Source organism: Orbicella franksi, chromosome 7, assembly GCF_964199315.1.
Source record: "Orbicella franksi chromosome 7, jaOrbFran1.1, whole genome shotgun sequence".
Lineage (NCBI taxonomy): Eukaryota > Metazoa > Cnidaria > Anthozoa > Scleractinia > Merulinidae > Orbicella > Orbicella franksi.
Window position 1 is genome coordinate 23,547,624 of NC_138151.1, and position 13,901 is coordinate 23,561,524.

Below are 13,901 nucleotides of genomic sequence, written 5' to 3' on the forward strand. Positions count from 1 at the left end.
CAATAGCCTCACACACTTTCTTGCGCTAATATCTGACGAAGATTTTGGCCATGTCTCGTTAAAATCCAGTAAATTTACATACCCTATCATTTCATTTGAATAAAGATATTCACGCGAAAATAAATCTTGAGTTTTCGGCCTCGAAAGAAATTCACAGTTTTCGCACCTCACTGAAGGGTTGTCAACGTGGCCATGCCGCCAACCAATAAAACGTAGCTCTGAACTCTCCAGCGGGCTATAGTAACGCTTCCCGAGAATGAATGTGCAATGTTTACATTTACAGTATATCTTTCTATCTTACATCGGGAGTAGCAAAGTCTGCCGTGAAACATTCAGCAGCTTATAAACCGAATCAGCAGATAAATGGTAAAGAAGGAAAAGGGAAAAAAAGAGGAATGATGGCGGAATAGCCTTGAACAGGCCTACTCGGCGAGCCGAGTAGAGTGCAAATATTTACACGTTTAAAAAAAAACCAAACGCGTCATTCATCGGCCTGTTTGTTTTACTAGAACATGGAAAGACACTCTTTGAAGCAGAGGAAAGGAGCGTTTGGAGAAGCTGCCTTGTCAGATGTCAGTGACTAAATTCGCCGGCAATTCCTCGGCAATCAACTTCTGTGCCAGAAGAAGCTAGAGCAGGGCATCGACGAAACATTGGCTTGCGATTCGCGCTTGCGTTCAAATGTGGGAACGCGAAGACCGTGCAAAATCATTTAAGAGACGAAAACAATCAGCAAAAGCGAAGATTTCTGTGGAGAAATTGCAAGACGTAAGGGATAAACAAAAGAAGCGAAATAGGGCTCCGCGGATGAGATCGACCAGTTGCCGCGAAAATTGTTACTGCTCACGTCAAGGGTTGACACGTTTTAATTGGCTTATTACAGTTTGAGGTTTATTGACTCGTTTTAAAAATTTACGTTTTTGTAGATAACTCGTTCGCGTTTTAAGTTTTTAAGCTGATTTTTTTTTTGTAAAATTCAGATAAAGTCGAAGTCTTGAATTTGGTGTAAAAAATAATTTTGAAGAAAATAGGCCTTTGAAGGTCCACAGTAACCCTAAGATTTTTGCTTCCTGCTAACTGGATGCACAGTGTAGCTTCATCATATGACATTGATTATAGACGACAATTATTATTTTGATTCGGTATCCTCAAATTACTTAAATGATAGTGTACGCCATAGCTGCTCTGAAAGACACTTTTTAGGAACATTTAATGCTACTGGTCAGCTACTGGTTGATACGGTTGATGGTTTACTTAGGTAAATAAGTTATTTTCCACGCCCGTAAGCTTTGTGGCCGATTGACACCCTCGTCTTGCCTCAGTTTATTGCTTTGTAAAAGTACTTTGTGCTAGAACGAATCTAGATTTTATCATAATATTATTAGATATTGCAGCCATGGTATTTTTCTTTGAATTTTAAAATACTACTTCATGAAACAATCCGTAAGATTCCATATGGAACGTCTTGTGGTAAACATATAGCTTTGATGCGAGGCTACTGAAAATGGCATAAAAAGAGAACTTTGCATAGCTTACCACAAACTTTACTATGTTAGTGCACTCTGCAAACTAACTTTATCATTTTGCATCAATTCACGGCATTCCTAACTTGAAGAAGGTTAATTTGGAATCATAATGTTCATATGGCATATTCAAAGTGGTTGTTCTGGTCAGATGTCACCGCCCATAATATAAAGAAGAACATCCGCCTTTTTTTTGTTTTTGTTTTTTTTGTTTGAGAAATGGAGATCCATCAATTAAGGAAAAGCAACGAGCCTTGATAAATACTAACACAATAAAAATGTGTGGTAGTTCTGAATAAAAAAATCTGCTATTTTTCTAATCACAGAAAAGTCTGTACAGACTTCAGTAACCACCTTGCCAAAGCCAACGATCAAAGGTACGTAAGAGGTTTTGATTTTGTGTTTATCATTGAAGTGCTCTAAGTTCATAGCAATTGTGTTTCATGGACCTGAAGCATTTTATTAAAGCCTGGTAGCCTGCAGTACAGGCGGATTAACGGTTCTAACGCGATACACGTGCGCCTCGCGCTTCGCGCGCGCACGTGTATCGTGTTAGAACCCGCTAATCCATCTGTACTGCAGGCTAAAAGCATGGTTGCCCAGAAGTTTGCTGTGTAACTGTTTATGATTGTCGGAAGCTGGAAAAAATGCAAACCAACGAGGAGTGCAACTTTTATCACAGGTACAAACTGCGAGCTTGTTCTGATTAGCCAAGAAACAATGAAAACCAGCGGGAGACGATCAGATTAGAATTGTGTCTACCGGAACATGTTGGTGCAAAATTTAAGAAAAGATGCGGAGATGAAAAGAGCCGGAACTATTTGGTTGAAACAAAAACACAAGAACATGTAAGAAAATGGTTTGCTTAAAAATGTTTGGACAGTTTAAGAATAGCACACATTTGCGAGTTCACAGTTGAATGATTCTGAATATTTTGCTCTTTTAAAACTTGGAATTTGACAAACATTGCACTTTGCTTCAACCAATCATTTGAACGAATTGTTTTCGTTAAAACTTGTAACACTTTTCCTTATTTTCTATCATTCGTCGTTTGATTACTAAGTAATCAAAATTTTCTCTCGTACAATTTTCAATGAATAAGCACTTGCCAATGACACTCGCCTACGGGTTCGTTCAATTTTATCTTTGAAAAATTTATTCGGAGATATATTCCAAATTGCACATGAAAAATCATGCGATTACCTTAGCAAAATTTTTGCCTCACATTTTGTGCCCAGGAATACAACGTTCAACTTTGTGACCATTCTCGTAAGCAACAAGTTCCTATCAGTGACCACATTCGCGGAACCTCAATTACGTTCTCAGAAAGACTTTGTAACTAAAGCTCCCTTAAGTGACACCGACCACTTTACGGATTTCTTAAACTGGGATTTTTGTTGAAAAACTGAATGAAACAACAAATTATTGTGGCTACATCCAAACGTTTTGGGTTCAAATTCCACATATGAGAACACCATGTCATGTTCAATTCAAGATTTGGGATCTCAAGGGGCCTTATTGTATTATCTGCATGAACATGCAAATCTTTTTGACATGATTAGACTCGTCAACATATTTGCACGTTGGACACGTGCAATACTCAGACATATTTCGTTTGCGCAAGATTAATAGCAAGATGGCTGAAGTGGGCAGCACTGTTTGATTCAAGTCAGCGCATGTTGTAGCCTTATCTCGATCTGTGGTTAGACATTTGAGGTTACCATCTTTGAAGACGTTACTTTTCATACTTTACATATCACCCTTTACCTGGTGATACCTGTGTTATTTAGTTTCTATTCAAGTTGTAGAAAGCACCATTTCCGCCACGGCGACCATAGATAAGAGCTGTGATGAACGATTAGACGTTGAGAAAAGGTTTCCCAGTTTGGTAAGTTAAGTTAATCTATTAATGCATAAAATAACTTAAACTGACATGTGTTACACCTTCTTTAAATTTAAAAGTCTTTGGAGCAAAAGAATCCTGCGCATTCAGCTGGTTCAGTTAATTTTATCTAGTGATGCTGTGGAAGACTTGCCCGCTACACATACAAGAACCACTAATATTACCAGCGACGCCTAAGAAGCAATTGGAGCAAAGGCACCGCAATCACAGGCTGAGAATTCCTATATTTCTTATTTCTTAATCCTCTTTCATGTGCATATTTTTTAGTGCACTTATGCTATGTGAGCATTGCTATTTGATATCTTAATAGTTCATTTTTCATCCATCATCAAATATTGATAAATGAACTGTTTCAAAATTTGCATTTGCAAACCCTGTCTGGCCTAGGCTGGGGCAGAAAGTTCCCGCACTGATTTGAAACTTTTTACAACTTAAACAAAATAATGCTAGAGTGGTCAGCCTAACTAGAGTGGTTAGAAATAATTCTTGGAGCTGTCCTGACATTTTTTGATAATTTTGCGAAATGCAAGATGGCGGAATTTTTGAAAAGTAAAAGAATTTAGGAGTGATTGAGACGTGACTTTACATGCCATGTACGTTTGATTAATACTACCCCCTCCCCCCCCCCCCCACCCCTAGCGAGCTAACGGGCCAAATATGGAGATGGTTAGCGGGTTCAGTGAAACTGAATGGCGTTTCTATATTTTGGTTAGTGTTATGGATTTCCTGATTAGTTTTACATACAACTGTTGTGAGACTAGTTTGAGTTGTTCAAGATAGCAGAAATCTTAAAGTTCTTAGACGTGTTTTTTTTTTGGGGGGGGTTTGTATAAATAATCACACGGTTTTGAGTTCGATTTGGAATTAATTTGCACGAGTGAGCTTTTTGAAAAACTCACAATTCCAAATTGAACGAGAAAAACCGTATGATCACTTATTGATAATATAAACATAAAAAAATTCGCGTGGAGGAAGTGCCAGAAGATCTTTCTTGAAGCCATTTTTTCTCATTCGAGAAAACTTTTTTCAAAGTTTCCGCACAAAATTTTCGTCATCATTTTACTTAATATCATCGGCTTAGAAAATTTCCTGATGTCTTTCAGCCAATCATAATCCAGAGTTACGATGTGTTATTTTTACTGGTGTTACGCTTGAACTGCACTGCTCTCAGCCAATCAGAATCGAGTAATTTTTTCATGTATATTATCAACAACAGAACATGCTTTGTTATTACATGTGAAACAAGTATGTTTCGTGATATTGTGCTTCATATGTATGTGTGCTTTACTACGCTAAGTTATTCTACGTTATGTTATATTATGCTATATTATGTTTTTTTGTGTATTATATTATGTCTTGCCGCACATTTTTCAAAGCTATGCCTGAAGTCCTGCATCAGCACGACCCGAGGCAGTTTCAACACCGACAAATAAGAACTTGACTCTTTTCTCACTTTAACTTCTTTGGTATAGAAAACTAGAAAGCTCATTGTGTGGTAAAACCTTTGAACGCGCGTATTCAGGTACTCATACTAAGTGTTAAAGGATAATGCATTTGAATATTTACTTTTGCATGTGATGTATATGCGCATGGAAACTTTCTATGCTATCAGTAGATGGTTTGAGTGAGTTAATATTTTTCTTTTCAGGCTTGTGAGCGTGTCAGACACCTGGGTTGTTTATCCGCCCAAGCTGTAGCTAGTAGGTATGATAAATCCTTTTTCATTCTGTTTGTGTTTGGTGAACTTAATTATGAGGTCTATGAGGCGTTGGTTGTTAAAGGACCGAACAAGGAAGATGGTAATGCTGTGACGTTTGGGAGGGTAAACTAGATCGTATTTTCTAGCCTTTGTTTAGCTACTCGGCCGGTTAATAGTGCATGTTTTACGCCTAGAGCTGCACTCACATGGTGAGCTTAGCAATATACTACTTCGCCTTCTGTTGCTATAAGTAAATGAAATTCAGGTGAAGGTGTGAAGAAACAAACTAGTGAAACAGGTGACAAAAAAAGGTGTCATACTTTCACGCTCACTGGGAAATTCCTGAATTATTTACTCGCTAGCGTTGTTTTTGTGTGTTAATCAAAGTTTTATAGGTCTACAGGCACAAAAAAGTAATCATCTTTCTTACTATCGCATTAGTTCATTTCTACACTCTTCCTTAAAAAACAGGTAGCAGTCAAAAACGGTGTCATAAAAAGGTAGCCCGCAAGGGATCTTTGGTTTCGGGAACGAGTCCTTCAATACTTTTTTCTCGAAAACATAAATGTATATAAAATAAACTAATTTAGCCCCCTCTCTTGTTGCTCTTAAACCGTTTAACAATTTTATTAATTTTTATCACCATGATTTAGCCCTGGTAGAAGCTCAGGAAGTTATTATTCCTGTTTCTCAATCGGTTCTTCACAGTGCAATGGGATCTTTTTGCTTTTAGGTGTGGCAGTGTTATCGTAGATTTTGAGATGAAATTCAACCGAAGTGCAGTCGTTAGTGAGGTGTTGAATGTTCTGAAGACAGCCGCAAAAGAAGATAATTTCGATGGATTCAAAGTCGATCCCAATTCCATTGAACAAGTTTCTTCTACACCCACGGACACTTCAAGTACTAAAGGTAAAACATTTTGTTTTTATTTTTATGGCAGTACAAGATAATTCTAAATGTATAAAAAAAACCGCGAAATAATGCACTGTAACTAGTTATTCATTCACGATATCTTCGCGATTCACCTCCGAGAAAAAAAAAAAACCAAAATAGCTTTCGATTTCCGTAATGTTTTAAAAGCGGGAATATTTCAAGTAGTCTGGTCGCAAGCCTTATGATAACCACCTTGCTGTACTTTCTGAAGCCTCCAAGGCCACTGCTACGTTACCCTTAAATTAACAGCCTAAGATCAAGGCTAACTACAATGGCTTCAATTGGCTGGAATTGGATTGGCCATGACCTCTAATTCAATGCCTTCTATCAGTATGTTACAGCTCCTGTCAGAGCTGCAATTTCAAAATTTAACATAAGTTTTCTAGGCAACAGTGACGGTAGAGCTCGTAAATCATAACAAGAATGAAACTTTTCAGGTCAGTTTGGAATGTCCGTGAAAACCAACGCGCAAATCAAGTCGATCGCCTGATGTTACGCAAAATTTGGCTGGTAACTTGGGACTGCAGAATCAATGGGGCATGCCCCCAAAATGGTGCATTTTGAGAATTGGAACCTAATCTAGAAGTGATACACCAGAAATACTAGCAATGCCACAAACTAGAAATTACAAATTACAATGAGGTTCCTCTCCTGAGTATTTTGCTTCTTTAAAAGGGAGGTGGCCACCCGATCAATCCCCCTAAATCTGCCTGTGTTTTTAATTTGTGCTTGGGACGTATAATAAATCAGTGCAGTATTCCTTTTCCATAGAGACGCATGAAGGAATTCTATATTCGAGAAATTCTCTTGCTCTAAGTGGATAAAAGAAATGACCTATTTGTATGCCTGTTGCCAATAACATCGATCAACATTAAGGAAACCAATTAAACTGGGCGGTTTTCATTTTTCTCTCATAGCTCCGGGAGAATGCAAGTGCTCGTGCAATGACGTCATCTGGGCAGCTGTAGTTGGAATTCTTGTGTTTATAATCATTTGCCTGATTCTTTACATCGTTTGGCTACACAAAAAAGGTAAAGCCGTCATATATTTTAGAGTGTATTTTTTTCCCTTCTCCGCTGTTATGTCTTATTGCTAGTACATGTATACTGTCTCCACTATGAAGCTTAATTATCTATTTTTTTTTTGTTTCTTAGGCACTGCTGGAAAAAAGAGGTAGGTTCCTTTTCACTTGTGGGACGAAAAAATTGCTCACCGCTGATCAATAATGCCAAAAGTATCTCTTCAAGTTATTCAAGATTTATTGCGTTTTATATTTGCCTTGTCAGCCTTTATAGTAGTTGTTCCTTTGATTCTTTATGATGCAATATATCAAACACGAAAGATCGTGTTTGACCACATTTCCAAACACCGAGAAGAGAGGAGTCGAATACGAATTTTCTGTATGAAATGTTTAAATTTTCAAGTTTTGAAATATCTTTCTTCGAATCCCTGCTTTTTTCTTATTTCAGGCCCTATAAAGAAGAGAGAGGTGTTTATGACGTAAGTCTTTGTTGCCGGGTTTTTATTGAAAGGAATAAAGCAGTTCCACGGCGTAATTTTTGATTGTCAAAAGGCGGGTTCAGTTTCGTTTGTCGTATAAAGTTAATGTACTTGTTTGACGCTACTGCAATGCCGTTGCAAGGCATTAGTGCTTGTAAGGATGCAAATCGCGGCCTCCATGAAAATTTCCATGCGGAAGAAACTCCATAGTTATGGAGTTCTGCAGAACAACATTGTTGGTGCCTGCTTATTGGTGCGCATTTGTTGATTTCTTTAGAAAGGTAGCCACAGGAAATCGACAGTGGTTGAAGACCAGTTTTTAGGGAGTAGAAGACATAATTATTTTAAGGAAGGAAGGGGGCCTAAGGAAGGGGCTTTACATAATTTTACAAACAGTTTGTTCAACCTCGCTACTCAAACTGAAGGAAACGTGTGTCATGGGTATCAGTATACCGAAACTCATCAAGCTCTTCTGTGTCGCAGGGAGAGATAAAGATAACACAAGATAACTCTTTGATGTATGTCCTGAGGGGCGGGTTGGGGGAGGGGTGAGAGAGAAAATGGATGGTATACAGCAGTTATGGGTGGTTTCACTGGAATTATAAGTGTATTTTAAAAATGCCAAATTTTCAAGGCTTGTAGTGCTCCTTACTCCTAAACTTCCTTGTCTCTTTTCGGCTTATTATTTCAGCTACTGTGTTGTTTTGCTATCTTACAAAACTCTTTTCTCGAGCGTTCTTTGGATTTAATACCCCAATAAAAATATTTTAAATATCGTGAAATAGCGCCTTTAATAGATGTTGCGGAAACACTTTCATATCTCTTACATATTTTTACAGAATGAAATGGCATTGGACGATCTTCAACCAAGTAGTTCCATTCCCAATAACTCCACCCAGCCTCGCTCAGGGTACATGGACCTAACAGAAGCAACTACAGTCTACGATCAAACACAATGTGTTGTTCAAAGTGCTGATTATGCACCTCTTCATCAAACAACACGTTCTTGGGAAGTTGAAAAGCAAGACGTGACCATAGAAAAGATAATTGGTAAAGGTGCTTTTGGTCAGGTTGCCAAGGCAATGGCAACAGGACTTCGAGGCAGGCCTGGAAAGACGACAGTTGCTGTCAAAATGCTTAAATGTAAGTCTTGGTTCTGTTAGAGCTGTTAGGGCTCATTAACTGTTTTTCTTTTTTAGTTCACGAATAGTTGTGCTAAGCAACTCTTTCAACCTGCACAAAAGTCGGTTTCTGAATTGTTGCAGTTGGCGCTCAGTTCTTCATCAAATCAAAATTCGTTGCAGAGGAGTTTTCCATTTTTTTCTAAAGTCCTTTTCAAAATTATTTCCATTGAACACCTTTGTTTGTTTGTTTGTTTGTTTTTTTTTTGTCAGGTCTGTTTTATATTTATTATGGCTGTGGTCTCAGTAATTTACAAGGCTTGTTGACGAAACGCTGACGTTCGTATTGTAGATTAGAAATATATTGCCACGTCAGGAGATAACATTACGTTTTTTTTAAAGCATGAATTTGATTTATTAAACCGGCGCAACATTTTTGCCTGATTCAAGTTTTGTTCTTTTCCAGATAATTCTTCCGAATCAGACAGGAGAGATTTACTGAGAGAACTTGACACAATGAAGCAACTCAAACCACATCCTCATGTCATTAAACTACTGGGATGTGTCACAGAAACTGGTAAACTGTTTAAAAATTGCGAATTGAACATGTGAAATATGTAACATTGATGGTAGGTCCTGTCATAGAAGACCATTCATTAGATTTAAGAATAGACAAATTATCACATTATAAACGTGATTTTTTTTTTCGTAAAGTACACATTCAACACAAAGAATCTAGCATGTTTCCCGGAAAAATTAAATGTATCTTCTTCTAGGCTGTTTCAAGTAAAAAGGAAATAAGTCGAAGTATTTCACAGCAGTTGGAAACAGTTATTTTTGAATGTCCACATTTTTCCAGAGCCTCTAATGGTGATAATCGAGTATGTACCTTATGGAGACCTTCTGGGATACCTAAGAAAGACCCGTGGACTGAATGACACTTATTACAAAGACCCGGATATCAAACCACAAACAAGTCTGACGTCACAACAGCTGATGAAGTTTGCTTGGCAAATTGCTGATGGCATGAGTTACCTTTCTTCAAAATCTGTATGTTAAATAATTAAGTTAATAATCTTTTAGCACCACTTTCCATAATCTGGTTATCGACGAAATCTCTTCATAACAGAAATCATGAAATTAACGAAACGGCTTGTGCTAAAGGGAAAGTTAAAGCCCAGTTTGCAATAAACTAGTGTTATGAAGTATTGAAGCAATGCCAGATTTCCCTGCATTTAAAGCGTTATTTATGTTATTTTATTGCTTATACCTCACTAGTTCTTATGGCTTTTAGTGTCCATGTTAGTTTCAGACTTATTAAATAGTATTCCGTTTGTAACAGATTATCCACCGGGACCTGGCAGCTCGTAATGTGTTGGTTGGTGAAAGAGAGACGTGTAAGGTGACAGACTTTGGAATGGCTAGGGATGTTCAGCAGGACAACATTTATGAAAAAAAGACAAAGGTAACAACCCTAAGAAACGAATTGTTTCTGTTGTTTGTTCTATTGTCCTCTCAAAGGGTATCAAGCCATTCATGTGAGACCTTACGACAGTTGCTACCCGACCAGCTGGCTATAGCTACACAATTTTACACTTGCCGTGCTTTCTATTTGTTACTTTAAAAGCCCAATCAACACTTGAATATTCTAAATGTCCGCGTAATTTCTCACGAATCGTGTGCTAAGTTCATAATTATTGGCCCAAGAGCTCAGATGGGATCGGGTTTCTTGTCAAGATTACCTTCACATTTTTTGTGACTGTATCTTGCCACCACTACAGTGAGATTACCCGTCAAATTTATTACCAAATGGTGCAGGCACTCACCTTTTAATCTGATGAAGACCATCTTTCCGCGTCCGAATCTGCAAGGAGTCTTTATTTTCTTCCCCTTCTCATTACATGGCAAAAATAGACGGAAACTAAAAGTGCGCAAAATACTTAAAGATTGATCTAAGCTTAGGGTGGAGCCCAGTCTTTCTAAGTCGACCACTTTGGTTAACACCAAGGAAAGCTCGAGGTACATGTGCATTTCTTACCTTGATCTTCTCTTGTTATAACTTGTAACTTCTAGACGAGAGACTAATGCTGCTGTCACAGTACAAAAACTTACCAGCCAGAAAAAAAAAAAAAAAAAAAAATCATTAAAGACGCAGACAGGCGGCAATTTTTTTTCGTGTTCAAGTCTATGCCTTGACGAGTTTCTGCTGGAAATGTGTTCCTAGATTACATTGAAATTGAATTGTTTACGAACTACTTCAATCTTTAGGGCCGTCTTCCCGTCAAATGGACTGCTTATGAAGCGCTGTTGTATGGAACGTACACCACCAAAAGTGATGTGTAAGTACATCCACGCACGACTGGCCGATGGTTCCATAAGAACCACAGAAAGCTACCAACAGTAAACTTTATGTAGGAAGTGATCATGACACTCTTTATTGGTGAGACGCAACGATTACCTCTGAAAAAACAAAGATCAAGATTGTCGTGAAGATTTTAAAATTCGCGTAGTCAGATAGAATATGAAGATATTAATAGCGTAAAAACTAAAATAATATCTGTCATCTTTGTTCATCTCATCGTTATTTATGCAATTTATTGCTGAAGTGATCCACTTTGAAAAAAAAAGCTAACAATAGAACTTTCTGTAAGCCTATTCTAAGTTGCCATCCCCGATAAGTGACAGAAGATTGTATTGAACAAGGATTGCATTTTATGTTCAATCCATGAAGCTTGCTGTTTGAGAAATGAATGGTATAATTATTCACTACACCACAACTTAATTGTGTAATGTGACCGTGAAAAATATTTTCAACCAAATTGTTTGAATATCAATTGCTATTGTCATTGTCATTGTCTTAATGTTCAGTTATTATTCATTTTATTTATTTACAGATGGAGCTATGGAGTTGTCCTTTACGAGATTTTTACGATAGGTAACATCTTAAGTATACATTACTTCGATGGGTTTTCTACACAGTTCGGGAAAACAAGCAGAAATTTTCCAGAAAATGAGTTACTGCAACACGACAAAATTTTTAAGAAAACAAACAAACAAACAAAAATACGTCGAAAATACCAGTCGTATTCATGTTTCAGGTGCAAATGTTCTCCCACTAGTCAATGGAAATACAGAATAAATAGTGTCCTCTTTTTTTTAACAGCTTTCATAAATTGCTTTTAATCGAAGTAGTGATTGCGTATCACGTGCCTCTTTCATTAATACATGCCGTTACTTCGTTTGTGATGGAGGCAGCAATCATAATTCCGAAAACCTAGTCAACCGTTCCTGTGGTTTTACCGATAAACTGGAGACATTGCTGCTTTTTTATAGGTGGTTCACCGTATCCACGAATGGATGGCAGAAAAATTGCAAGCCTGCTTCAGGAAGGGAAACGAATGCCCAAACCACAACATGTGGATGACAAATTGTAAGTTTTGCTTCTTGAAAATCAAACCAACAGTGACAGCGCTTTTTGGAGGGCTGCGGTGCACATGTTATCGCAATTATGATACGTCGAGCTATGGTCAGTTATGCAGTTATGTAATCGTAGACCGCGTAGTAGAACTTAACCTTGCACGTGTTGGCAATCCCTGTTATTCGTGATCTCAGAATTTTAACTGACTGTATCCTGCAAACAACATGTATATTGTCCAGTAGGGTGGGGTGAGGAGGAGTACTCAGGTTCATGTATGACGGTGCTGGGGCTCGGCCGGACAGACATAAATTGCATACAAATGGCAATCAGACTTCCTTTCTAGCGATTTAGGAATGACTGCTGTCTGCCAAAAGATTGAGATATATGTAATGAATAAAACAACCTTTTTCGGTTTGCGTTCTAGGTCAATGATTAATTTCATTTGATTTATTTCTTTTTTTCAAGGGGGCAGGGGGCGGGGGGGGGGGGGGTATTTCAACCTGATAGGACCTTTTTGAGCCTGACGATTCGCACCTCCCAACACTGTTGTGACGAAGTACCTCTCCTGGGGTACACTCGCATTTTATAACTTTCGTTCTTGCTAAGGGGAAAAAGGAAATTTTTTCCGAAAGCAATTTAAGCAAAATTGGTCGGTATTTGGAACTACGCGTGACATCGAAATTTATTGAAACAGTCCATCAGAAGTTCTTGTTTATTCCAGGTATCAGACAATGATGAAATGCTGGGAAAATGACCCGGATAAAAGGCCAACATTCACTGATTTAAAAAACCAGCTTAAGGATATGGAGAACCATCACAAGGTAAGACAAAGGCACATTGTTTTTTAACTTGTTTTATCGAGAACGTCTGTTGAACCAGAGGAAACAATTAATTATTCACCCAATCATCTACGACCTTGCTAACTCATGCAATCACTATGAGTTCAAGGCCTCCACCCTGCCACCAGCGGGATTTGTTTCTCGGTTGTCCCGAGTTCAAATCCTGGCTCTCACTTTGTAAATAGCCAACTCACGGTCTGCGTGCTGCCAATTGGGATTTTTAACTATGTTGCGTTTATTTGAAATATTTGTTTCCTTTGTAAACTAGCTAAGCCTTTGCATGAACTTCCTAAATGAATAAAGCAGCGAGTTCCGTCGGCCTGTGGTTGATGCGGAGTTCATCTGAGCATGTGACATTTTTGGCCCAACAAGTAGCAGCCAATTGCAAAGTATTTAAGGTCATCGAAGGTGACTTAGGGCTGAGGTGCAAACGCATGTGGATAATGGCAGTAAATAAATACACAACGTGGTCGTCCAGCTGCTGGTAATATAACACTTCTTTTCAAAAGGAAATTGCATTTGGATAGTATTTTGGGAACCGTTGTAAAAAATGCAAGGTCTCCAGTTATATGTAGCACATCGACTCCAGACTGGAGTCTTGAACCTTTCAACTTTGGTCTCAAACTTTCTCTGAAATCGACATAATGCATAGGGCATGCTCATGATTATTGGATCCACAGGCTGACTCAGCTGCTGAATGATGTTTCCACCAGACTATACCTGGTTACCTCTATTTGTGTGGTGCAGCTGTAAGTCAACTTGTCATACTGATGATGTAACTATTTTTTCATCTTAAGCGGCTGATCAACATGAAGATGTTCGACAAGACGCAGTTATACGCAAACGCCGAGGACTTGGTCGTGTAACCTAGCAGAAGTTTCAGCACTGCCCAAGCAGCAAATATTCATTGATATCGCTATCAGTTTTCGTAGTGTAGTGTTTTGCTAGAAAATGGATAAACTCTT

The 13,901-nt window shown here is 38.2% G+C and overlaps 2 protein-coding genes across 7 annotated transcripts in view; both read left to right on the forward strand.

The window, feature by feature from the left end:
- Nucleotides 1-13,901, forward strand: part of LOC145492241 (uncharacterized) — a 629,788-nt gene that overhangs the window by 497,441 nt on the left and 118,446 nt on the right. The window lies entirely within an intron of this gene.
- Nucleotides 1-13,901, forward strand: part of LOC145492269 (fibroblast growth factor receptor-like) — a 113,430-nt gene that overhangs the window by 98,060 nt on the left and 1,469 nt on the right. For both annotated transcript variants that reach the window (XM_081471667.1, XM_081471666.1), the window contains 12 exons: nt 6,976-7,089; nt 7,213-7,231; nt 7,528-7,558; nt 8,398-8,701; nt 9,146-9,256; nt 9,539-9,729; nt 10,022-10,144; nt 10,948-11,018; nt 11,574-11,614; nt 12,013-12,109; nt 12,819-12,918; nt 13,734-13,901. The exon at nt 13,734-13,901 is cut by the window's right edge. In XM_081471667.1, coding sequence (XP_081327793.1) covers nt 6,976-7,089; nt 7,213-7,231; nt 7,528-7,558; nt 8,398-8,701; nt 9,146-9,256; nt 9,539-9,729; nt 10,022-10,144; nt 10,948-11,018; nt 11,574-11,614; nt 12,013-12,109; nt 12,819-12,918; nt 13,734-13,802 — 1,271 coding nt within the window. In that variant the 3' untranslated portion in view covers nt 13,803-13,901. The remainder of the gene's footprint in view (nt 1-6,975; nt 7,090-7,212; nt 7,232-7,527; nt 7,559-8,397; nt 8,702-9,145; nt 9,257-9,538; nt 9,730-10,021; nt 10,145-10,947; nt 11,019-11,573; nt 11,615-12,012; nt 12,110-12,818; nt 12,919-13,733) is intronic.